General features: G+C 52.3%; 1 protein-coding gene across 1 annotated transcript; it reads right to left on the minus strand.

The window, feature by feature from the left end:
* Positions 1–3,808: 3,808 nt before the first annotated feature.
* On the minus strand, positions 3,809–22,551 carry CD101 (CD101 molecule). The gene is made up of 9 exons (XM_063150151.1): positions 21,990–22,551; positions 20,673–21,050; positions 18,484–18,900; positions 15,354–15,731; positions 13,828–14,211; positions 11,808–12,212; positions 7,093–7,494; positions 5,870–6,265; positions 3,809–4,087 (listed from the first exon to the last, which is right to left on the minus strand). The coding sequence occupies exons 1-9, from the start codon at positions 22,039–22,041 to the stop codon at positions 3,882–3,884; spliced, it is 3,018 nt and encodes a 1,005-aa protein (XP_063006221.1). The 5' UTR covers positions 22,042–22,551; the 3' UTR covers positions 3,809–3,881.
* Positions 22,552–23,738: the final 1,187 nt, after the last annotated feature.

Genomic DNA, 23,738 nt, shown 5'->3' on the forward strand with positions numbered 1-23,738 from the left:
GCATTTGCTTCAGATCAAAGCAGCAGCGGCAGCAGGAGCAGAAATTAGCATCTCAGCCTCTCTCTCGCTGGTTTCATTGCCACAGTGTGTCTCCCTCATTACCAGGGAAATGAAATGTCTTTACAGTTCAGGCTGCCTCTCTGCCTTTTTATCCCGCGGCCACCGCGCGAGGCATTGCCGCCGCATTGAACATCGATTGGTCATGGCCCTTCTCTTTCAAATGGGACACTGGACCTCTCCTCCCTATTAGCAACCCACGAGGGGGCTGGGAGCAGTCACAGCCCCTCCTGGTATGCCATACTGCTTCCAGCACTCACCCATTAATTCCCTCATGCTTAAAATAATGATAAAACCGGTGTTCTACCCCCAGCAGGTCAATTTTCACACTTAGTCGACAGCCCTAGAAATGAAAGTTCCTCTCACCCCTATAAGGAGTAGGTACAGCACACTTACACATGTTAATCTTGTCAGTCCCACACCACCACAGTCAGAATCTTTTCTGGGGAGTGCAGCTGGCTAAAAGGACACTGAGCTGGTTCCTCCTGCCTGCTGTGGCAGCAAACTGAGCCAGATTCCACCCCATCACCTCTCATCCATCCTTCCCACCTCTCATCCATCCTTCCCACCTCAAGCCTCACAGCTCCTCCACATTACTTCTTCTGCCCTGCAAAGCATTACTCCCTTCCTGCCCTGTGCAACTGCAACTATAACAATAATAATTACATAATGCCATATTATCCTCTGGAAGAAAAGAGGGAGGAGCAGGTGATTTGAGAAGGACCAAAACAATCCAGCAGCAGGAAGATCCAATGTAGCAGTTTCTTAACAGCTAAGGAAGGTTCAGAGTTCTGTGAGTGGTTCTGCTTTGTCTAAGCTGCCAAGGACCAAGGCCAAAGGATAAACAAAACAGGCAGGGGCTGCAGGAACCAGATGGAATGCAAAGTCTACTCATGGAAAAAAATACATCCTAAACATTTAGTTAGCTAAAGGTTTGGCAGAGACCCAGCAAAGCCCGAAAAAAACCAGGGGGAAAAGCCCACTGCTGCAAAAACACACATTCTCCTTGCAGACCCTTTCATCATGGCCCTAGGCACACTTACAAACTTAAATTAACACCTGCATGAATGGGAAGCTGCTACTTATGGGGCTCAGGTTAACTGAGCAAAAAGGGCACAGAGGAAGAAAGTTGATGGAGAAACCTCCCTCTCTCTGCCAACCTTTTCCTCCCAGTCCACCAGACACAACAATCTCGTGTTGCAGCAGTCTGCAGCTTTTTGTTTGCAGAAAAGATCCCTCCACAGACCTGCCATGGGCTCCTGAGGTGGCTGAGTGAGGGGGACAGCACAATTCTGGGGGGTGCACCAAACCCAGGTCACTCAGAGAGCTCACACAGCTTTTGGAGATTGACCCACACACGTGACTGCCACAGTAGGGTAGGGGCTGTCCCCAGCACTCTGGTAATGAGTAGCAGCCTAAATAATTCAGATTTTGACTAGAAAGATGGTCTTGATGAGGTTCATCCTAGGCCACATAAAGAATGGGCTGTCAAGCCATCTATTAGTAGTTTGCTGTGGTAATATCTGAGAAGGTGTGAGATACCAAGTGAGGCAAGTAGGGCAAAATTATATTTAAAAAGAAGTGGAAAGTGTGCACCATCTTTTTAACTTTAATCCCCAGGGAGGTACAGGGACAAAGTACTTAAAAATACTAAAAAGAATGCAAGAAAAAAACCAAACCACTACTTTTCTGTTTGTTTTGAACAAAACCAAAGCAGACCTACCTATCTCCTTTGCAATAATACTGAAAACCTGGTGGGAAGGGATAAGCAGCAGGCATCATATATTCTTGACTTCACCAAAGTTTGTAGGCTCCCAAGGTATTCTTGGGCAAACTAAGGAAACAATCCAAATGAAAACCTGGATAAACAGCCCAAAATTAGCATATAAGCTACGTGTATAGATTTATTGTTAACAGTTGATAGAGAAAAGCAGTTCTTTCCTTCCTTTCCCCTGCCCTTACACATCTGCATTTCCTTTCCGTATCCCCTAAACACAAACCAGGCACCAGGTGGGCAGCTAACACTGCAGCCTTCCCTTGGTGGCCTGCCTCCTTTCCTTCATCCACTTGCCACTTTCCATGAAACCTTAGGAGTTTAATATCCCAGGAGCATCTGCTTCTCTGTCAAACAGATGGAAACCGGCCCAAGAGTTAAAGCTTCACCGAGACAGGGCTAAGACAGACAGCAGCATCCCCCACAAACTGGTGCCAAAAGCTGCTCAACACCCCCATGAAAATGGGGCTGCAGATAGACAGGAGCAGCCAACAGCCTGAGCACACAGTGGAGACACAACCTGCTAGACAGCAAACCTGCAGAGAGGGGCCTGATGGTCACGAGCCAAGCGCAAGCAGCGCCGCGCCGTCACACGCCAAGAGGAAATCAAACATCCCAGTGGGATGTGTAAACGGGACATAACCCACCAGGCAGGGGGGAAACCTCTGCAGAGAGCCCCACACGCAGCTCTGAGCGCTCACGCTGCGGGAGAGGCAGCTGGGGTCAGGCCAGCAAAGGGAAAAGCTGCACGGGGCCCAGAAAACATCCTGCAGGGAAAGACTGACAAAGCTGGAAGCAGCCTGCACAGACAGAGGTGGCTGAACAGGGAAACAGCAGCAGATGCGTGCAAAAACTGCATTTTCAAGGGACTGAAGCACCTGCCAGTTCTTCAGGATAGTCAGGCAGCTTTCCTAATTGCAAAGAAAGTGAAAGAACAGGTCACCTAGAGGGGCTGTGGCGTCTCCAAATCTCTCTGTGGTCACAGGAAGCAGGTCTTTGAGTGCCTGCTGTGGTTTCTATAAAGCTGCTTTGGTCTGAGGAATGTGCTCAGAGTGCTGCCCTGATACCTGACCTTACAGCTCCCAGGGACCACATCCCATTTTGCACAATACCAGCTATTTATCAGGTAGCAGAGCTCCTCAGCCTTGAAAAGGTGAGCCCTGGATTCCAGGGTATAGAGGAGCTGTCCCACAAGCACACATATGGTTTTTTATTATATGGGACAACCTGGATGTGTCTAATACCAGATGCCAGCTGTGCAGCTTCCTGACCCACAAACAGCCCAGGTGCCAGGGGCTGGATGCTGTCTTCTCCTACAGCAGAAGCAAAGGAGGGAGCTGGAACTTTGTAGGCTCCTCTCCAAGATGGTCTGATGTCCACATCTTCCTTCTGGGGTCCAAGACTCCATGTCAGTCCTTTACTGGGTCAACAGCATTTGGTTTTTTGCGAATGGCTGTGATTCCTCTGCTCTGGACTTTTTTCAGGCCCAGCCAGCCTTGCTCAGTCTCTCATGTTCCTGTGACAGGTTTTGATGAAGACCCATTTCATTTTGGAGAGGTGATGCTCTTTGGGCACTCTCAGGATGTGAAAACAAAGGTGCCCAAGAGCTTCCCCAGCAAAGAGTGGGCAAAGGCAAGGGCGATGACTGAAATGGGACACCAATATTCCACTTCCAGTTCTACCACTGGTTTTTAGCCTGGATAACACACAGATTTTGTCATGACACCTAAAATTAGTAGAAACGTGATACTTTTGTGTCACAGCACAGAAAGAGCTGTGTTTTCCCTTCGTTCCTGCAGAGGAATAACACCACTTCCATCCACAGTGGGAGATGCATATTGCAAGGGTCTCCAAATGTACCACAACAAACAGAGCAGGAAGCGGGTGAGTACCTAGCCTAAAAGACAGAAACACTTGTTATGTAAACCCTATTTGCTTAGTAATTCCAAAGCTGCCTCATTATATCAAAAACAAACACACAATTTCAAGGATTTATTGCAAGAGCCAATACAAAACAATAAAAAGCCCCACTGCAAGTACTCAGTCTTCCTCAGCTGTCCAGCTCAGTTTTCTTGGCCTCTTCATTCCCGTCCAGTTCCATCATCCATCCAGTGATGTTGCTTTTCTTGCTTTTCCTGAATTTGCAGTACCAGCAGAAGACAGCAAGGGCCAGCAGAAGGATCAGAACCAGTGGTAAGTATAAGATGAAGTTCAGCAGTGGTGGGGATGAGCAGATCCTAGACAAAACAGTTGACTCTGAAAGAAAAAAGAAAGAAAAAGTGAGGCCCCAAGCTGGTTTGAGTTTCTCACTCCTAAGTGCTATTTTCTTAACACTTTTCCTTCAATCTTCAACAGCTACCAATTTTTAAGAATTCATACAGGCTACCTGGGGAGAAGGGAGAGAGAAACCAGGTAATTTACCTCAATTTCTTGTCTGGGGAGGTCAGATAAGGCCCTGGCTTGTTCATCTGAAACATCCCAACAGAAACAGCCCAGTTCTTCTCACCCATTCCAGACTGGGCTCAGTGAGGAAAAGCAACACACCCTGCCTGACACCACTGACAGTGGGATGAGGCAGAAATCTGTCAGAGGCTGCACCCCTGAGCAAGATGGGATAAGAGGAAAGCAAAGGAGACCATATCAGGAGGTGCCTGTTCCCCCCAGACATCTGCCCCCCCTTGTTATGCTGATCTGCTATTGTATTTCATCCCCAGAGAGCTGCAGGCAGCTTGAGCACCATCCTCATCCCTGGCAGCTCCTGCAGAACAGCTCCCCAGCTGAGGTGGAGGCTGCTGGGTACTTCAAAGATACCTGCATCACTGGAGGAACACACATGCACACACATGGCCACCCAAAAAAAAAAAAATTAAAAAGAAAGGGAGAAAGAAAAAACACCCAGCTAAGACTTTGCCTTTTGTGAAAACCACTTGGCAAAAACACTTCTTCAAAAATTAGAGGAGAATTTACTACCAGTTACTGAGCAATTTTAGCAATGTTTTTTCCACCAGTAATGGGTAACAAGAGCTAGAGGGAGCTGATGAAGGAGAAATCCTGCGTGCTAGAGAGCTGTGATGGATAAGAGCAGCAACAGAGCAGCAGGGGGGATGAAGTGCTGTCAGTCCCTCTCTGTGCAATTAAATCCAGATTAGCTCTGCTGTAGGTGCAAAGCCATGAGAGCAGGCCTGTGCCTGGCTGTGGGAGCAGCAGGCAGAGGGGAGGGCTCTGCAGGGTCTCTCTTTCCATGCTGCTCAGCTCTGGGAATTGCTGCAGAAGCCAGAACTCGTGCAGGCACCCAGGCTGGCTTCAGGCATGGCCTGAGCTGAAGGCAAGTACGAGTGCCGGATCCTCTCAGCTGGGTGCATCATGATTGATCTCACAGTTTATATTTTTTCCTCCACATGGGTCATCTGAGCCTCCTATTTTCTCAAAGCAGCAACAACTCCTGCCTATTACCCTCCTAAAAATGCTTCGTGCACCTGACTGAAACCTTTGCTTTTATTTACTTAAACATCTGCATGCAGAATCCAGTGATTCTGGATTCCTACCAGAATAGAATCCTATTTTGTGATATATATCTTATATTAAAACTATACTACAAGAATTGAAGAAAGGATTTCTTTAGAAGGCTAGCTTAGAATAGAAAATTATAACAAAGGCTTGTGAATGACCCAGACAGTCTGGACAGCTGGACTGTGATTGGCCATTAATTAGAAACAACCACATGAGACCAATCACAGATGCACCTGCTGCATTCCACAGCAGCAGATAATCAATGTTTGCATTTTGTTCCTGAGACCTCAGCTTCTCAGGAGGAAAAATCCTAAGGAAAGGCTTTTTCATAAAACATGTCTGTGACACTACCTTTGCACCCAGCAGGCGACTCCACTCACCCCAAAGTGCAGTTTAGAGAGACCTCAGCCTAGCCAGACTTGCCAGAGAAGTCACACCAACAATTTTCCCCCCAAACCATCGAGGCTCTGGCCCCAGCACGGCTCTGTGGAGAGGAGGCGACCAGCCCCCGGCACCCAGCAGCGTTACCTGGCGGGATGGCGATGAGCTGGGTGTGCCCTGAGCGTGCCAAGGCCTGCACAGCCCAGTCCTTGCCCTCGCCCTGCTGCTGCCATTGCTGCAGCTGGCAGTAATACGCCCCAGCATCTCCGCTCTCCACGCTGCTCAGCGTCAGGCTGAAGTCGCGGGCGGAGGGACGGCGCAGGAACAGCCTGGCTGCCCGGCGGCCCTCGGGGTACTGCACGGTGCCATCGCGCCGCAGGGACAGCAGGGCACCGTCACGGCCGCCGCCCCGCACCTGGAACCAGGTGGCTGAGAGCCGAGAGCGGGCCAGGGGGGCTCCCTGCAGCCGGCAGGGCAGCGTGGCCTCCTCGCCCTCCCGCGCCGAGACGCTGCCGTTGGTTTCCTCCATCTGCAGCTCGCGCTCTGTGCGGGGAGAGTGAGAGCAGAAAGAGATGTTGTGGTGTTGTACGCCTGTAAAAACACTGCTGCCCGCACCCACAGGCTGACAGGAACCTTCTGGAGCAAAGTGTGAGGGATTGGAATGGCCTCCCACAGGCCCCTTGCTGCTGTGACTCATTCTCCCGGGGGTGTTGTGTCCCCACCCTGCCCATCATCTCTGCCCCCTGTGCAGTAATGCTTCCTACCCCCTCCAAATAAGTGATAAAGGCATCTTTTGGACCAAAAGCTGTTTAGGAAGCTGGAATTCTCTGATGCACTTTATTTAGAGCTGGAGTGAGGCTGAGAGAGGGAAGAACTGAGTCAGGGAGACCCACCATGCACCCCAGAGGTGCAGTGATTAAGGTGAGAGCAGCTGAACCTCCAGTGTTGTTCCTTAGCAGCAATGTGCTTGCTGCAGGGTAAGGAAAACCACGCTTTTTCCTTCAGGATGCTCAGCAGCACCAGGTAAGGGCAGCTTCTCTATTCACAGCGTTGCACAACCATCCAAGTGCACCAGGTGTTGGAGGGAAAAGAAAAAGGCCAAAATTCACTTTGTTGTGAAGCATTCCACTACATCTGCCAGTAGCAAAAATAGCAGCTCGGTTGGCTTGGGAGGATGTGGTAAATCTTCCTAATTCCCTATTTCCCTTTGAGAGGCACTGACAACTCCTGCATCCCTAAGCCTCTGATCCAACACAGGAGCTGCTGCTTTTCCTAAGCCCTGCCAGCTTAGGAGAGGCCTGGCAGGGGCCTGTCATGAGTTGATCCAACCTTCTCCAGCAGCTCCTACACAAGGGATAACACCTGCTCACCTGAGAGTTTGAGCTTCAGCGTGGTCCTTCCCGATGTTCCCTCTCCCAGCTTGTACCAGCCATCCACCAGCCAGAGCCATTCCTCCACCACACAGTAGTAGCTGCCCTGGTCCCCCAGGTTTGCAGACAGGATCTGCAGCTGGAATAGGCTGCTGGACACCCTCTGGCTCAGGAAGCGGGACTGTTGTGCAGGAGAGCTGAATTCAGACCCGTACTCCAGTACGCTGCTGTGGTTGGCCCTGAGGATTTGCAGGGGTTTTGTGTCTGCCAGAGGAGGCAGGAGGTACCAGGTAACAGCAAACTGTGAATTTTCCTGGGCAAACACAATCCTGCACTGAATGGCTGCATTACCACTGGCAATTTCCACAGAGCTGTCTTTCATATCAACCTGAAGCTTGCTCCCTAAAATGGAGAAACAAAACAGTCATGCCAGATGCAGCTGCCAGTACAGGGATACTGACAAGGAGGGGAATAAAGCTGAGAGAAACACACTGGAAGAGGAGTAAGGAAGAGGCTACACAGAGGAAAAAGGCTCATTAGGGGATGCTGGAGCAGAGGGAGGAGGGAAAGAGCAAATCCACACAGCCTTGTTCAAACAATAGCAGGGAATCACAGCTGGGTGTTAGTGGGCAGGACAGTAGCAGAGGAGGTGCCTTGGAGACCACGGAGCAGGGAAGGGGGATGGAGGCAGCCATTGTGCTGGAGCTGGGAGGCAAAGCCTCTGTCTGAAGCAAATGTGTCTGTCTACCACTGCTCCCACCAGCAGGCTCACACATACATGACAAAAGCAGCCCACAGCTTTGGAGACTGTGAACAAGTGTCTTTTATCATAGAGAGACTACAGAGCCTCTGTGGGTTTCACTAAGTTGCCATCTCAGGTGTTTGCTGTGGTTATCAATCCAAAACCACACAGCAGAGTCCTGCACACCCTCTGTGATCACACCCAGAGATTGTTCAGTGCTGTGCAGCTGAGGAGAGCAGAGGGAGGGTGCTGCCTGCAGCTCTGCCCTGGGCAGAGGGAAATCCTGATGTGTCTGTGCTGCTCCTGCTCCGAGGGAACCTCTTCCCACAGCACATCACCTGTTGCTGGAACCTCTCCTCCAGCAGGGAAAAGGCTGCAAATCCATATCTTTAAAGGTCCTCCAGCCACCTGTATTTCCCCTCCACCCTCCCCTCCATGCTCAGCAGTCAGGGGAAGGAATACACACAGGTATTACCCTCAGGTAGGGAGAAATTCCTCAGCAGGAGACACCATCAGGGTTTTAAGGGACTGTAGGCTGAGTTTCCATTCTTAGCCCTTTCCTTGCATATGAGCTGAGCAGCAGGGCCACCCTCTGCCACAGAGGCTGGGGACAACTGAGCTCCCTTAAGGCTCAGCCCCTGGGTGCTGGTTTGGGGACAGGCAGCAGAGTTCACATTAAGATGGTCCCTCAGAATGTTTCAGACCTCTGCCCTTGGCCACAGGCTCAGCAGGGCACTCTCCCTCCCAATCCCAAGGGATGTGGTGGCAGCAGGTTGTGGAGAGGGCTTTGGGACAAGAGGGAGCTGTGGTTTCTTCCAGAGGGGCTGAGGAGTAAGGAGGCACTGCAGGAAAAAGCTTTCACATTTCCCCTTCCTTCAAGGATTCCTTCTCAAAACTCAAGCAATCCACTTCAGAGCCCTTCACTGCCTCGCTTGAGACTGGTCAAAGCAAAATATCCCAACTGATACCTCTTTACATCCCTGTAGAGCCTCTGCCTCTGTGAAATCTGCCAACAAAACCTCCCTGCTTATCCTTTTCTCTTTGCTAACCCCATTACTCTTCCTTTCTCTCCAGACAAACACATTTTCACCAAAAGTTTGCTCCACAGAGGCACTTGCACAAGTCCCAGTGTCTGCTTATTGTCTCAGCTCAGCGATGAGGATTTCCACAGCAACACTCACTGGGATGAGGGGGAGGTGGGTGTTCCCAAGGGATCACAGTGCTGTCCTGCATTTCACAGTGTGCACTTGCTGCTCTGAAGAAACAGGTATGGGCAAAAAGCAGAAGAGAGGGAACAGCAGTCACCCTAATTAAGACATTGTGCAAGCTCATCAGATCCACCATGAAAACCACACAGACTTGAGCACACCTGGGAACTAGATGCAAGCTGATGTTTTAAACTTCAGTATTTAAAAGCACACCCGTCCCAGAGCTGGCTCTGTGGAAGCTCAAATGCTCAGAGGGGGACACTGGAGATACTCAGAAGCCATCTGGAGATGGTTCTGGGCAGCCTGCTCTAGGTGGCCCTGCTTGCACAGGGAGTTGGACCAGGTCACCTCCAGAGGTCCCTGCCAATCTCCACCATCCTGGGTTTCTGTGACAGGTGAACTGAGCACACTGGAAAAAATAAGACACATAATTCTGAACTTCATCTGCTCAGCACCAAGGATACCCCTCAGCAAGTCAATGAAGTGCCAGGGGATGAGGGGGCAGGCAGGGTCTTGCTGCTAGTATGACCTGGCCTGATACCCACTGGGGCAGAGAATGTTCCAGAGAAGAAAAAGCTGCTAGATCTCAGAGAGGAGGCACACACTGAGTGCTTGATTTTGATGAGGAAAATTGCTGTTACACTCAGAGATCACCTCAAGAGGAAGCAGAGCACTTGCTGCAAAGTCCTTTTGTTTTAACTCCAGGTCTCCTCTCTCTGTGCTGCTAAAGATCATTTACCAAAAGGGCAGAGGAGCTGCCTGCCTCTTCCTTTCTCACATAAATCCATGGTGCTGTTCTCCCTTTCATTTTCAATTTAATTAACCAAGCTGAGCACCTCACTGCCTGTTTCCCTGTGAACTTTGCCTGCTGACTCTTGGCTTGAGCAGTGGAGCAGGCAGAGGGACACAGCTCATGTGGGCTGCTGGCCTGAGGGACACAAGGTGAAAATGCCCACTCCAGAGTGGGGGAAGCAGCTGCACTGAGAGGCTCATGGAGCACTAATTATGAGATCCAACCTTAGATATTGGAAATGGAAAAGATCTATCCTCCTTCCCTGTCTGCTACAATCCTTCATGGATGTCCCTCCCATCTGAAGACGGTCCATAGATCACAGCAACATGTAAACTCCTAAAGCACCAACTGACATCAAGTAGTAAACAAAGTGCTGAAGCAAAAAGTCAAGAACTCCAGTATCTCTGCAGGCCCCAGCTATGAGGTTTTATATGAGGAGAAGCAGGCTGGTGATTTTCATGATTTGCAGCTTCAGTTTCTGCAGCTTCCCCTCAACCCTATTGCTGCCTGAGCCAGCTTCCTCCCCAGACCTCCCTACCTTCCCAAATATCCTCCACTGGCTCAGGCTGCCTTTCAAGAGAGGTGGCATTAGAACCAACAGGAAACTCCCACTGCACATCACCCTCTCCCAGTTCCCACCATCTTTTATGGAGTCACAGTCTCCAGCAGCAGCTGCAACACATTTGGAGCCAAATGTTGTGGTCTCATGCTGCTGCCATCTCCTCTGTGTAGATGCTCTGCAATTACACCTGCTCATCTTAATGCCATTTACAGTAGAGATGGGTGCTCAGAGATGCTGATTATTGTCACCCCTTTGCCTCAGTGCCACCCTGCCCCAGCTGGCTGTAGCTGCAGAGCATCCCAGCTCCACAGGGGTGAGGAATCAGTAACAGTGGAAGAGGAGAGAGCTCCAAAGAAAAGAGCTTAGACAGGGTAGCAAATATATTAGCCTATGCCACAGCAAACCCATCAGTTAAAATACATGAAAAATGCATAATTTCAGTTCACTGGGTTGTTCACTGGGTTGTGATTCTGAAAATCCAAGGATTTTAGAGGAAGGAACAATTACTGCAAGGGAAAAAAAAAAAAAAAAAAAAAAAAAAAAAGGCAAAAAAAGGCAAGAACTCTCCTTTGCTGGCAGAACAGACACGAGGGCAAAAATCCAAAGCAGCCTATGTTCTCACGCCTGCCTGCAGAGCTCGGAGGCTTTGGCCAGGACAAACCCTGCAGCCCCAGCTGTGAGCAGGGCACGCTGGCACCGTGGTGCTGCTGGGGTGGCAGCAATCAGGCTGGCTTGGGGGCTGGGGTCTGTCTGCTCGCAGCATCTCTTTTCCATAAGAGGATGAGGCTCCCAGCGGGATGCTGGCAGGAGGGATGGCAGCGCAGCCCCTGCCTGCAGGGCTGGCCATAAAAGGGAAGCCTGGGCAGGGCCCTGGCTGTGCAGCCCAGCTGTGCCTGGCAGGAGATGCCTCCCCACGGAGTCCCTGGCTCCCTGAGGCTCAGTGCTGGCTCCCAGCCCAGCAGGGAGGCCTGGTGCTTTCTCAGCACACCTTCAATATACCCTGATCAGGGAATGCAGGCATATCCCAGCATCAGCTTCAGGGGCTGGTTTCTCTCCACTGCCTCCCAGAAGCCCACATCGTGGGGTGTACCTTGCACCCCAAACATTCAGCTGGGCTTCTTGGAGGGGCACTGCTTCTTTCCAGAAAACGGGCTTAAAATCCTAGTGGCAAGGCTGATCCCTATATGCTTGGTGTAATCTGCCAACAAATAGATACTGCTTACCAGCAATAATTTCCCAGCACCAAATTTGCCTCCAAGGTTTTGTCAGGTGCTGAGGAAGCACCAGAACAGGCAGCACCATCTCCTGCAGCCCTGGGGACACCCCAGCCATCAGCAGCCCTGGTTGCCCCCGGTGACATTTGATGGATTTAAAGTTGCAGGAGAGACCTCTGCTGAAGGTTCCTCTTACCTGGCAGCACCACTCTTATTCCCACGGCATTGGAGCTGCTGCTGGCTGCTGGCTGCCCCAGGGGCAGGACGTTCCTCCTCCAGACCTCCACCTCACACTGGTACATCCCCTCGTTGGCAGGCAAGGCGCTGTGGATGTGCAGCCTGAAGGAGCTGTCAGTGTTGGCCAGCTGGGCTTTCCCCTGGAAGCGTGGCTGTGCTGCCCCCCAGAGCACAGTGCCATTGGCAAGGACCTGGAGCAGCTCCTGTAAGGGACCCGCGGGCGGGCTGGGCTGGAAACGCCACCGCACAGACACCGGCACCTCCTGCAGGGCGTAGCCGGCAGACACCTGGCAGAAGAGCTCAAAACTCTGCCCGTAAGGGACCGTGGCCATTCGGCTTCTCAGCGTGGCCTGCAGACCCAGACCTGCCCGGGAGGAGAGAGCCCTTGGCATGGGGACACAAATCCTACCCTTGGCATGGGGACACAAATCCTACCCTTAGCATGGGGACACGAATCCTACCCTTGGCATGGGGACACAAGTCCCGCTCTGTGCCACCCCACCGCCACCCTTCCCTTCCCTTCCCTTCCCTTCCCTTCCCTTCCCTTCCCTTCCCTTCCCTTCCCTTCCCTTCCCTTCCCTTCCCTTCCCTTCCCTTCCCTTCCCAAGAAGGAAGGCCACGGTCACTGCACACTGCGGAGATGAGCAGCTCTGCACTCAGAGGAGAGGGCAGGAAAAGCAATCAGAGGCCAGCACCAGGGGTGTATCTCTGATCAATTCCCCCAGACAACTCAGCAAGTAGCTTTGTGGAACTTAATTACTGCAAGTAATTATACTGCTAGAACAGAAATTTTGTATTCCAGCTTAAGGAGACAGGCCTGCTGAGAAAGATACTGCCCCTCAGATCCCCGAGCATTTTAGCTGTTGTCTCCCACTGGTCTCTCCCAAAACACACCATGGAGGACTCTGGCATCGTGGTAGAAATGGAGAAAACTGAAGCACTGCAGGGCCAAGTGATCAGCCCTGAGTCACCCTGCAGCAGCAGAGCTCAGAGCACAGCAGGCCTACATACCACTGATGTGTCCACCTGTCAGAACCCAGGAAATTCCTCTGGCTGCCCTGGAGGACTCGAGCCCCTGCCCAAGGGGCTCAGAGACCTTGGCACGGAGCCCAAGACCCCTGTGCCTTTGATCTTGACCCATGCAAAAACAATTACCAACCTTTATATGAAGAATTACAAGTCCAGAGAGTTTAAGTAGAATAATAGTTAGTTTATCATGGGGTGAAAAATAGATTTTTGAGGTTTTTAGAAAGGGGACTTGGGGTCCCAAGATGGAGGAATTTGGGTGCACCCTGTGCTCCTTCCTTCTTCTTCCTAGCCTCCATGATCTGGGTGATGGCGGCACTTTTGGATTGGTTTAAGATAGAAACTCACTGTCTAACAGGTGACAGGCATTGGGAAGTTATTGTAAATAATGTACACGTAGCTTTTAGTATAAAAGAATACAGAATAAGCAGTCGAGGAGAGTTGTAGTGGAACCATATTGTTAGTCCTGAGGTGTTAGGAGAGCAGCAGCTGCTCCTAGGATGGGTCAGGGGCTGGTGTCTACTCTGTGATAAGATGTGCTTGGTGTGCCCTTGAGAGTTAGGTATTTTCTTGTAGGTAGAGCTCAGTAGGAGCATGAAGACACAGGCTTGGATTATCACTACTGCTACCTCTAGGATAGTTAGGAAGAAGAGAACTAGTAGAGTTAGAAGTGAAACTGCTGGTATTGTGGAGAACAGGGCTGTTGTGGCTGCAGAGATGAGTTGGATGAGAAGGTGAGTTGGATGAGAACACCATCCAACTGTGAGGGCAGCCAGTGTGCTTCAACCCAACCTGCCAGACAGACCTCAGTGGGTTGGAGAATGAATGTTAGAGATAAGAAACAATAAACAACCTTGAGAATGAGAATAGAAGAATCCTGACTCCTCATTCAACTGCTGGGCTGGGAAAAAGAGATCCACCCACTTCTCAAACCCAGAAATGGCCAAACTCACCCATAGAGGTGACCGTCACCGCTGCCTCTCCCTTGCCTGTCCAGTTCCGGCCTCGGGCCCACTGTGTGGCTTCACAGCGGTACTGCCCGCCATCATCCTCGTCCAGTGTGCTGGGGATCACCAGGGTGAAGGTGCCAGAGCTCTCCTTCTGCAGCCTGAGGCTGCCCCGAGCCCCGCTGTCCCGGTAGGCGCTGCCCAGGCTCAGGGCGCCGTCCCGCTCCATGGCAGCCACCAGCTCCCTGTGCCCCGGCTGCTGCGGGGACAGGTGCCACCAGCGCAGGGACACGGGGCCCGTGGCTCCCTGCACCTCGCAGTGCAGCGTGAGGGGGTCTCCCGCTGTCACCCGTGGGGTGCTGGTGGACACAGACAGGCGCAGGTGGCTCTCTGCAAAGGACAGTGACCATGTTGGGATGCTGCGCTCCTTAGGAAATGCCAGAGATACTCTAGCGTTACATGTAAAGACCAGACAAAGCTTGATTTTGGAAAAGGAGTTGGGGTGTAGTAATTACATGTCCTCTGAGCAGAGAGAGACAGGGTTCTCCCAGGAAAATCCTGGGAAGCTGTAAGAAGTGGTGAGAAACTTAGACGAAATCATTCAAGCAATTAATATCTCTCTTTCTGTAACTGTTGTTTATAGATATGGCTCTCCAGAATGTGCCATTCACAGTTCACCAACTCTGTGAGAGAAGATTCCTAAAGGCCAATCAGGTCTTAAGTCCACCATTGTTTCTATAAGAACTGGAGATTTCTAATAATAAGGAGTCTTTTCATGCCTTGTGATGATGGAGTTTCTGTATCACCTTTAGCTGTCCCCAATACACCTCCAGTGATATTGGGGAACTGCCTGAAATTTTCAACCAGCCTTTTCATATAAATTTGGAGAAAGCTTTGTGGTTTCAGCTTTTTGGTTTTGGGGTTGGTTTGTTTGTTTGTTTTCTGTTTTTGTTTTGTTTTGCTTTTTTTTCCTTTCTGTTTTATGTCTTTCTTGGGACATGGATACCTAAAGAATGAGTTAAGAAACAGAGTCCCAGCAGGCAGCCACTGCTACATCAGAATAACCATTATCTAGCTATGACAAGGAAACTAAGAGCCTCCTACACACTTTCCTTAGAGTGGTTTCTCACAAATCATCCATCCAAAACAGTGAGAGTACCCTGATGGAAAGGACAATGATCCCCCTCCCCAGATGTGCCTGTTCTCCTGGGTTTTCCTGTCATTTTCAGGAGTAGCAGCAGATGTTGCTCACAATTTTCAGATACAGGAGGACCCAGACTCCTCAGAATTCTACCTATTTGCCCCAAAATTTACTGTGCAGAGACTGGACTAAAGATTTACACTTTGTTGACAGCTACTGTGTCTGCCATGCTAATATGGGCTAAAGCAAATGCTTTTCCCATTATCTATCAAAAACCCAGGCATATTTGCACCCTTGCTGCCCTTGTCAAGATGAGGCCAGACCTGAAGCATTTCCCAGCCAAGGATCCTGCAGACTTCACCCAGCAGAGCAGCTGTGAGGATTTACTAACCTGCTGGCTTCACATCCACTTGGATGCCTGATGACACAACGGTCTGGATGCTCTGCAAGTCTCCAGGAGTCTTCATTTCTGACACAGAGCACTGGTAGGTGCCCTTGTCCTGCAGCCCCACCTCAGAGATGGTGAAAACATAAACTGTGTTGCTGGGCTTGACTGCTCGCAGCTGCCCCAGCCTGGCTCTCTCCTCGTATTCTTCCTCCCAGGTCAACACCCCGTGGGGATCAACCCTGGCCACTTCCATGCCATTGAGGAGCCAGAGCACCTTGAAGCTGCTGCTCTTTGGGGCTTCCAGCACACAGCTGAGCTGCAAGGTGTCCCCTTCAGAAAGGGAGGGTTCAGTGGCAGTGAGGTCCACGGAGAGCTCTGTGCCTGTGGGCAGCCAGAAACAAGGAGGGTGGTGGGTGGCCCTGCCCGTGCTGCCCTCCTGCCTGGCAGCACCAGGGGCCGTGCAGAGGGCAGCAGGAGGGAATTCTCTGTTAAAATGTGGGGTTTTTTCATAAGAAAAGTGGTCAGGATGGAAAGCTTGACCCTGGGGAGAGAGTTGCCAGCTGTGGACACTCAGCAGCAGTTGCAGGTGGAGGAAGAGCCAGAGCCCTGGGGAGCTGAGCTCCCCCTGTAAGAGCAGATAAACCCAACAGAGCACTCACTGGGACAGCCTTGGGCCACAGCCTGCCCCTGCCCAGCTCAGGCATTGGAACTGGGCCCTGCCCTAACTCAGAGGCATCAGCTTTTGCAGGTGCTGCTCTGCCTCACCTCCTGGAGCTGCTTTACCTCATGGAACACCTGTCCTGTAAGCCAGAAAGGGGCACAAAGGGCTTTTATCACAGTGGTGGTTTTAACCCTGCTTGTGATAGGAAAAGGTGCATGAAGGGGCTTGTCTGAATCTACTGTGGCTCTTCCTGCATGCTGAAACCCCCAGAGGCTGCTGTGGGCTGTGGGCAAGAGGTGCTGTCCAAGCTGGAGAGGATTTGGGTTAAGTTCCTACAGAAAGCAGAAATGCCAAGACTTGTCACATCAGGCAGGAAGGAAGGAAGAGAAGGTGGATCCTGCTCCCCACACCAATTAGCAGGAAGTGCTGAGCAAAGAAGGCAGTGACAGGGGAAACCTAAAGCCATCTTCCCCTTGGCAGACCCTCTGGGGCAGTCAGTCAGCTGTGTCTGAGGTAGGGACCCCATCTCTGGGTGCTATGACAGCATTCACCTTCCTCACTGGGCATTCAAGGCCCCTGGTTCCTGGCATCAGCCTGGCTGCACAGTGGCTGCAAGCAGGAGACCCACTGTGTACTGTGTACCCCAAAACCCTGAGCCATGGCCCCACAAAGCACTGGGATGGCCAAAAACCTGGAGGAAGGACAGAGCCCCCATTCCCTGGCTCACACCACTGTGTCCCTGGGTCACTGTGGTGCCCCCCGAGTCTCAAAACAAGGGAAGGGTTATGTGCTCTAGTTTGGAAGGAAACCAGAGCAGCTCCCAGACCACAACTGGAAGGGCTCAAATAATTTACCTAAAGCACAGCACCCTGTGAATTCAAACACTGTTTCATAAACAGTTTGGGAACAGGAATCCCAGCTGCTGCAGATATGTTTGGCATTCCTAAATATTTGCTGCAGAGTTTATAGAAGCCCCTGGAGCAGCTAGCCATGGTCACAGTGGCTGATGGCTCTCAGAGTGATGGGGTGCTCAGCCCTGGGGTCCCCCACTGGGTGCTGGAGGAAAAAACCAGCCCTGCAAATTTGATGGAGGGCTTGCACACCCACTGCTGTCCCACCATGGCAATACCAGGAGCACCAACGCTGCCACCACAATGTCCTCTCACCACCATCACCTCCCTTCTACCTTTAACACCACAGGACAAATACCAAACTCTGACAGGGTTTCTAAACAATCCCATGGCACTGATGCCTGAATCCTCACACTGCCAGTCATGCCAAGCCCCTGTCAACAACAGGATGCACAGGAGTGCACTGACTGCCATTGCAGGCTGGGAAAGCCTTTGCTGCAAACAGTGCACAGTGAGGGGAATAAAGCTTAGCCACTCAGACAGGTTTCAGGAAACAAAGTGACCAGAGAGCACAGTTCCCTCCCCCTCCTCCTGGCACCTTGCTGCCCTGAGCCACGTTCGGAGTGCTGAGTTCTCACCCGTCTGTGTCTCTGGTTTCCTGCTCTGACTCACCGCCCTCCCACGGGACACCAGTTCCCCTCGCTGCCCCAGCTCTGCTCTGAGGCCTCCTCCACCCGCCCTGAGCAGCGGGGACAGGGTACAGCACCCCCACAGGCAGGGCTTCAGTGGGAGACTGATCCATTTTACTGCTCCCTGTGTTAAAGGACACCCACTAGCCACAGCCTTGTCTTGGCAGCTTTGAGCTAAAGCTGACTGGTGAGAGAGAGAGAGATTCTCCCTTCCCCTGGGCACAGCTACTCACACACATCTGTGGGAAGGGCAGGGTGAGGAGCACAGCCAGAGAGGCTGTGGCAGGAGGGATGGCAGACAGGGGGCTCAGAGGAAAGGCCTGACAAACAGCAGCCCCAGTTGCTCTGGAAACAAGCTGGTGGCAGCAGGGACAGGGAAACCACCCCCAACAAGAGCTGTGCAGCACACACAGCCCATCCCTGGGTCCCTGTGCTGAGGCACAGTGACAAGCAGCTGACTTCAAGGCCACAAGAGCCTTGAGGCAGTGTAACAACCCTGTTTCCACACTCTGGAGTTAGCACTGCCAAGGATCCATCCAGGCCGCTGTGGGCACACGCTGTGCCCTCTGCTAACACCTCACACAGGTCTGTGAGGCTGTGGCCTTGCTGCTGGCATCGGGGATTCGGCTGCACGAGCAGCCAAAGCACCATCAGCTCCTGAGCCAGGGCTGCCATGGCCCTGAGCTCAGCCCAGCCCAACCCAGCCCCTCAGTGCCCGGCCAGACCCACTGTGTCTGAGCAGCTCCTGAGCCAGGGCTGCCATGGCCCTGAGCCCAGCCCAGCTCAGCCCCTCAGTGCCCAGCCAGACCCACAGTGTGTCCCTGGGCTGTGGCACAGGCAGGTGAAGGGGCACTGAATTCTGCTGCTGTAGAGCCTGGAATGCACAGGGGAGCTGGAGCCAACAGGTGAGTCTGAGTTTGCAAAGGCCTTACCCCGGCTCAACACTGCCAGCCAAGTCCTCTGAGTTTGGTGGCGGGAGATGTCCTTCCATGTCTTGTCAGGATCCTCAATCCACTCGGCTGCCTCGCAGTACAGCTGCCCCTGCTCAGATGGCTTCACTCCCCTGATGACGAGCTTGTACGTGGTGTTCCCAACCTTGTTCAGCTGCACATCCCCCTCCAGGAACCTCTGCTCATAAGAGGGCCCTGGCTTCAGGATGAAGTCCTTGGAGAGGGTGAGGATCTCCTTGGCAGGCTGCTCTCCTGCTCCCTGAAGAAGGTACCAGCCAACGGAGAGATGGGTGTGCTGGGCAGTGGCCTTGGACACCTCACAGGTCAGCTCCACCACATCCCCTTCCATGTGACTGAGGGCCTGGGGTGCCATGGAAGCCGAGAGTGTGTCTGGAATCACTGAGCATGGGGAGAAACACAGAATTACAGAATATCCTGAGTTGAAAGGGACCCACAAGAATCACTGAGTCCAGCTCCTGTCCCTGCATAGGACAACTCCCAAGAACCTGCAACCAGGGCCTAAGGGACCTGACAGCACAGGAGAAAAATCTTCTGTAGCTGGCTGACAAGGCTTACATCAGCTTGGGTTGAGGTGTGAAGTGACTAAAACCTCAGCAAACAAGAAAAACAGTGAATCTCTTTACAGTATCCTCGCCAGTCAAACTATAGTCAGTATTAATTAGGCAATCCCAAGGAGATTAGAGCCCATCCCCTCACTATCTCAAATGGTGAGATCTATCACCAGTAGACTGGTGTAGCACCAAGATAAAGGAGAAAACAGGGCTGAACACCAAGTGGAAGCACCGTATCACCATGTAGACTCAGTGGGCTCACAGCTGGGCCTTTCCCTCTGTACCTCCACCCCACTGCCTTCCCTCTCCATGGTCTGCAGGAGCTGCTACCTCCCTCCATCTGTGGGGATCCCACTTGGGTCAATTCCCACACCCACAGAGCCTGGGAATTCCTCTGCCTTCCTAAGTGCTCAGCTGCAACACACTGTGTCTGTGTCAGGAGCTGAAGTCACGCCACGGGAGAGCAGAGGCTTCCTTTTCCTCCCCTTGCTCTGGCTGGGAGGAAATATCCACGGAATCACAGAATAATGAGGTTGGAAGAGACCTCTAAGATGGAGTCCAAACTATGCCCTAACACCTCAACTAGACTACAGCACCAAGTGCTTTATTGCATTCCAGTACTTTATTATTCTTTCAGTGAAAAAATTTCTTCCTAATATCCAATCTATACCTTCACTGACGTAGCTTGAGACTGTGTCCTCTTGTTCTGTCAGTTGCTGCCCAGTGGAAGAGACCAACTGTCCTGGATTGCCAGGACTCCTGCCAGGGGGCTCAGAGAGCCTGGCACAGAACTCAAGACACCAGTGACTTGGATTATGACCCATGGAAAAAGTTACCAACCTTATATGAAGATCTGCAAGCCACAAAAGTATAAGTAGAATAATAACTAGTTTGTCACAGGGTGGAAAATAGATTTTTTGGGGTTTTTAGAATGGGAGAAGAGGAGGCTTAGAGGTTCGGGGGGGCAAGATGGAGGAATCTGGGCATGTCCAGCCTTTCTCCTTCTTTTTCTTGGCCTCTATCTTGGCATTTTTAGATTGGTTTAGAGTAGAAGTTCACTGTCTAACATAGGTGATAGGTATTGAAAAGTAATTGTAAATATTGAACATGTAGTTTTTAGTATAAAAAGATAACACCATCCCGGGGCAGGCAGAGTGCCTCTGTCTGTTCTGCTGAGCGGACCTCGGCAGGCCAGGAGAAAGAATTTTATAGATAAGAAACAATAAACAACCTTGAGATCAAGAACTGAAGAGTTCTGACTCCTTTGACCGCCAGGCTGGGAAAAGAGACTTTCTAATGTATCTTGGGGTCACTGTGAGCAGCTAAAGCCCAGAGAACCGACCCCCACCTGTCTAGGGGGAAGGAAGTTGTAGAAAGCAATAAGGTCACCTCTAAGCCTTCTCTTCTCCAGGCTAAACAGCCCCAGCTCCTTCAAGCATTCCTCAAACCAGAGAACATGCAAGGTGATGGATATCTTGACACACCTACCTCAGCCCACTCACCATCCCTTTCCCCAGTGTCCCTCTGACAGATGAGATGTCCCTGTGGGGACAGCAGCGACCTGTCCCACTGGGAGCAGAGCTCCCACTCAGGACCCACCTGTGAGGTTGGTCTTGGCGCTGTAGCTGCCGAAGTACCTCTCGTCGGTGTTGGGCGTGTGGCACTCGTACTGGCCGGCGTCGCGCTCCTGCAGCTCGGTGATGTGCAGCAGCACGGCGTCCCCCTGCAGCCGCTCCACGAAGATGCCGCGGCCGCGCACGCGCTGCGTGTAGATGGCGTAGGGGAACGAGGGGTCCACGGTGCTGACGATCTGCACCTCTCGCTCGGGGGCCGAGGGCAGGTAGATGGACCACTGGAAGTTCTGCTCCGCCGGGCCCTGGTAGCCGCTCACCTTGCACCACAGCGTGATGTGGGAGCCCTCCGTGCGGTAGAGAGGGCCCTCCTGGACTGTCACCAGCCGCTGGGCACTGGTCAGACCTGCCGGCACACACGGCGTTTGCAGGGGGCAGTTACAAGAACAAGCCCTGTGACAACAGAGCCCTGAACTTTCTTGTCTCCTGTCACACTGGGGGTCACACGACAGAGCCCAGAGCATTGAGGCCAGAGGGCTGCCGAGCCCGTTTGTGCCTGAAGAGCCTCTCTCAGGCAGCGTTGCAGGGGAAGCAGCAACCAGGCTGAGAGCACTGGAGGAAGCTTGTGGTGTGTTAAAATGAAGAGGGCCAGGCTCACAAAGCGTGGGGGACAGGGAGCAGGGGTGCAGAGCTGATCGCTGCCAGAGGAGGAGATGGCAACACAGAAGCTGAGGGACACGGGACAGTGGGGGTCAGCAGCAGGCTGGATGCTGCAGAGATGCTCCATAGACAGAAATGGAGGAGGGCACAGGAGAGGGGGTCAGAAAGAACTCTCCTCTGAAGGCAGGGGGCACAAGGAAGCATCAAGAGCTCCCTCCGTTTCTGCTTGCAGAGGGTCTGGGGATTGCCACCCACAGACTCTCCTCTTCCATACAGCTCCCAGCAGTGACATTCGCTCTGTCTGGAGCTCAGCATGCACACCAAGCAGAATGCCCACAGGACATGGTCCTGAGTTAAAAAACAACTGTGGTGGCTAGGGAAGAGAGCCGGTGACAGGGCTGCCTAGGAAACCTCCAGAAATTCCCTCCCAATGGGAGAGGGAGCGAGGTAACACCCTCCACACTGCAATCAGCCACTCAACGGGGACGTGCATGTCCCCTCACTGAAACCCTCTTAGGGCTCGGGGTCTCGTTTTGGAGTGAAAACACAGTGCAAAAGGAGCACATGCTGATGCACCTCTTCCCATGGCACCTGAGCCAGAGCAGCACTGGCTGAGCCCCCTATGCCCTGCTTTCCCCACAACACTCACTCCAAGAAAGCTCCGGCCACTGGGCAGGGCACTCACCCAGGAGAAGGAGGAAGAGGAAGGCAGCTGCCAGGCACTGTGCCAGCCCCATGGGAGTCCTCTCTGCTTGGATCCTCTCCCAGAGGGGTGCAGGTGGGTTCTCATGGGCGATGGCCACGCCGCTGTTTAGAGAGAGGCTGGGAGGAAACTGTCTCTCAGTGGTGGTTTCCTCTGCTCAAAATGGCAGGGAGAAGTCACGGAGCGGGGTGCATCAGCAGAGCAACACCCCCTGGGAGGTGACAGCCTGTGTCTACAACCTGGGCTAGTGTGACGATGCCCACAGCCCCTTCTGTCACTGTGTCCATGCCAGATGCCCGCCTGTGGGCACCACTGGTTGTGGCTTTGCTGTCCAACAGCAGCTCATGGGCTAAACCTCTGTCTCACTGCTTCCCCTTTATTGCATGGAGCAGCTTGCTCCCTGCTGACAGCGAGGAGGGGACAAGGGGCTGGGTTCCAGAGAGGGATGGAAGCAGATTTCTAGGGATGAAGGTTCCTCCAGCTATTGATTTCCCATGGCTGCAGCCAGCAGCATGATGCCTTGGGTACAGGCTAGGGTGTCACAGTGCTCCTTGAAGATGGCTGATCAAGCTGTCCCCACAGTGGGGGCATCCCTCCCACAGCCCATCCACGCCATGGTCAGGAGGAACATAGCAGCCACTCCAGTCACTTGTTGGTTCTTGAAGGATCCCCACAGATCCAGGAATTGGCCAGGAACTATCCTGTATGCAGATCCCAAGGATGTGGGAGATCCTGGCCCAACACTTCTGGCAGCAGCAGTGGGACCACAGGGAGCTGCACTGGAGGGCTGAGGTCAGGAGGCTCCAGTGCAGTCCCAGGGGCTCTGGCACATCTCAGAGATAAGTGCTGTGGCTGCATCACCTGGGACATGCTGCTGGCTCCTGCTGGCAGGTGCCAGGGGTGTCCTGGGACATGGTGGGTCATCCAGGGCCACATCCTAGGCAGGGAAAACCCAATCTCTGAGTCATGTAGCCAAAACACTAGAGATGGGCTCAGAGGCACTACTGAAATGATTTGTTTGGGGATTTTGTTTGGTGGGTTTTTTTTTTTTTTTTTGGTTTTGGGGATTTTTGGGGTGGCGTTATTTTCTTTGTTTTGGGGCTGTTGGGCTTTTTTCCCCAGGTGCCACAAAGCATTTATCCCTGAGCCATGCTGCTCCTGGCTGCTGCCAGAGGGACTGACTGAATGACTTAATTAGCTCAGGGATTCACAAGCAAAACCCAACCATAAAACAGCTCCTCTTGCTAGATCCCAGGGGGCTTCCAGAGGGAATGAGATTCATGTAACGACCCAAAACAAACACCAGGTCCCTCCTTTCCCCATTTATAAAACCAACTCATATGATAGGCTGGGAAGTGGAGGCAGAGGCCTCTTGCTGCAAGGCTCCGCCCTCCATCACCAGCTCCTCAGAAAACCAAATCCAGACCAGGGGAGTGGCAGAGGCAGAGGTCCCTGCAGGATCCCACCTGAGCCCTGTGGCAGCAGGACACAGCCATAACTGCATGGTAGGCTTACGTTCCGTGCTGCAGGATTAAACCTTCCCATTTCAGAAGGAAAGGGATGGAGAGGTTTGCTTTCCAAGAGCAGCCCACTGCCAGCACTGCCCTGGGGGATCATCCTGTTGACAGTAAGCCAGCCCAGTTACCACTTTGGAGGAGGGAAAAGCATCAAAAGCATCTCTGCTACAGTGACAGAGTAAATGGAAAGGAAACTTGGAGTTCAACCTCAGTG

The sequence above is a fragment of the Melospiza melodia genome, chromosome 2, assembly GCF_035770615.1.
Source record: "Melospiza melodia melodia isolate bMelMel2 chromosome 2, bMelMel2.pri, whole genome shotgun sequence".
NCBI lineage: Eukaryota > Metazoa > Chordata > Aves > Passeriformes > Passerellidae > Melospiza > Melospiza melodia.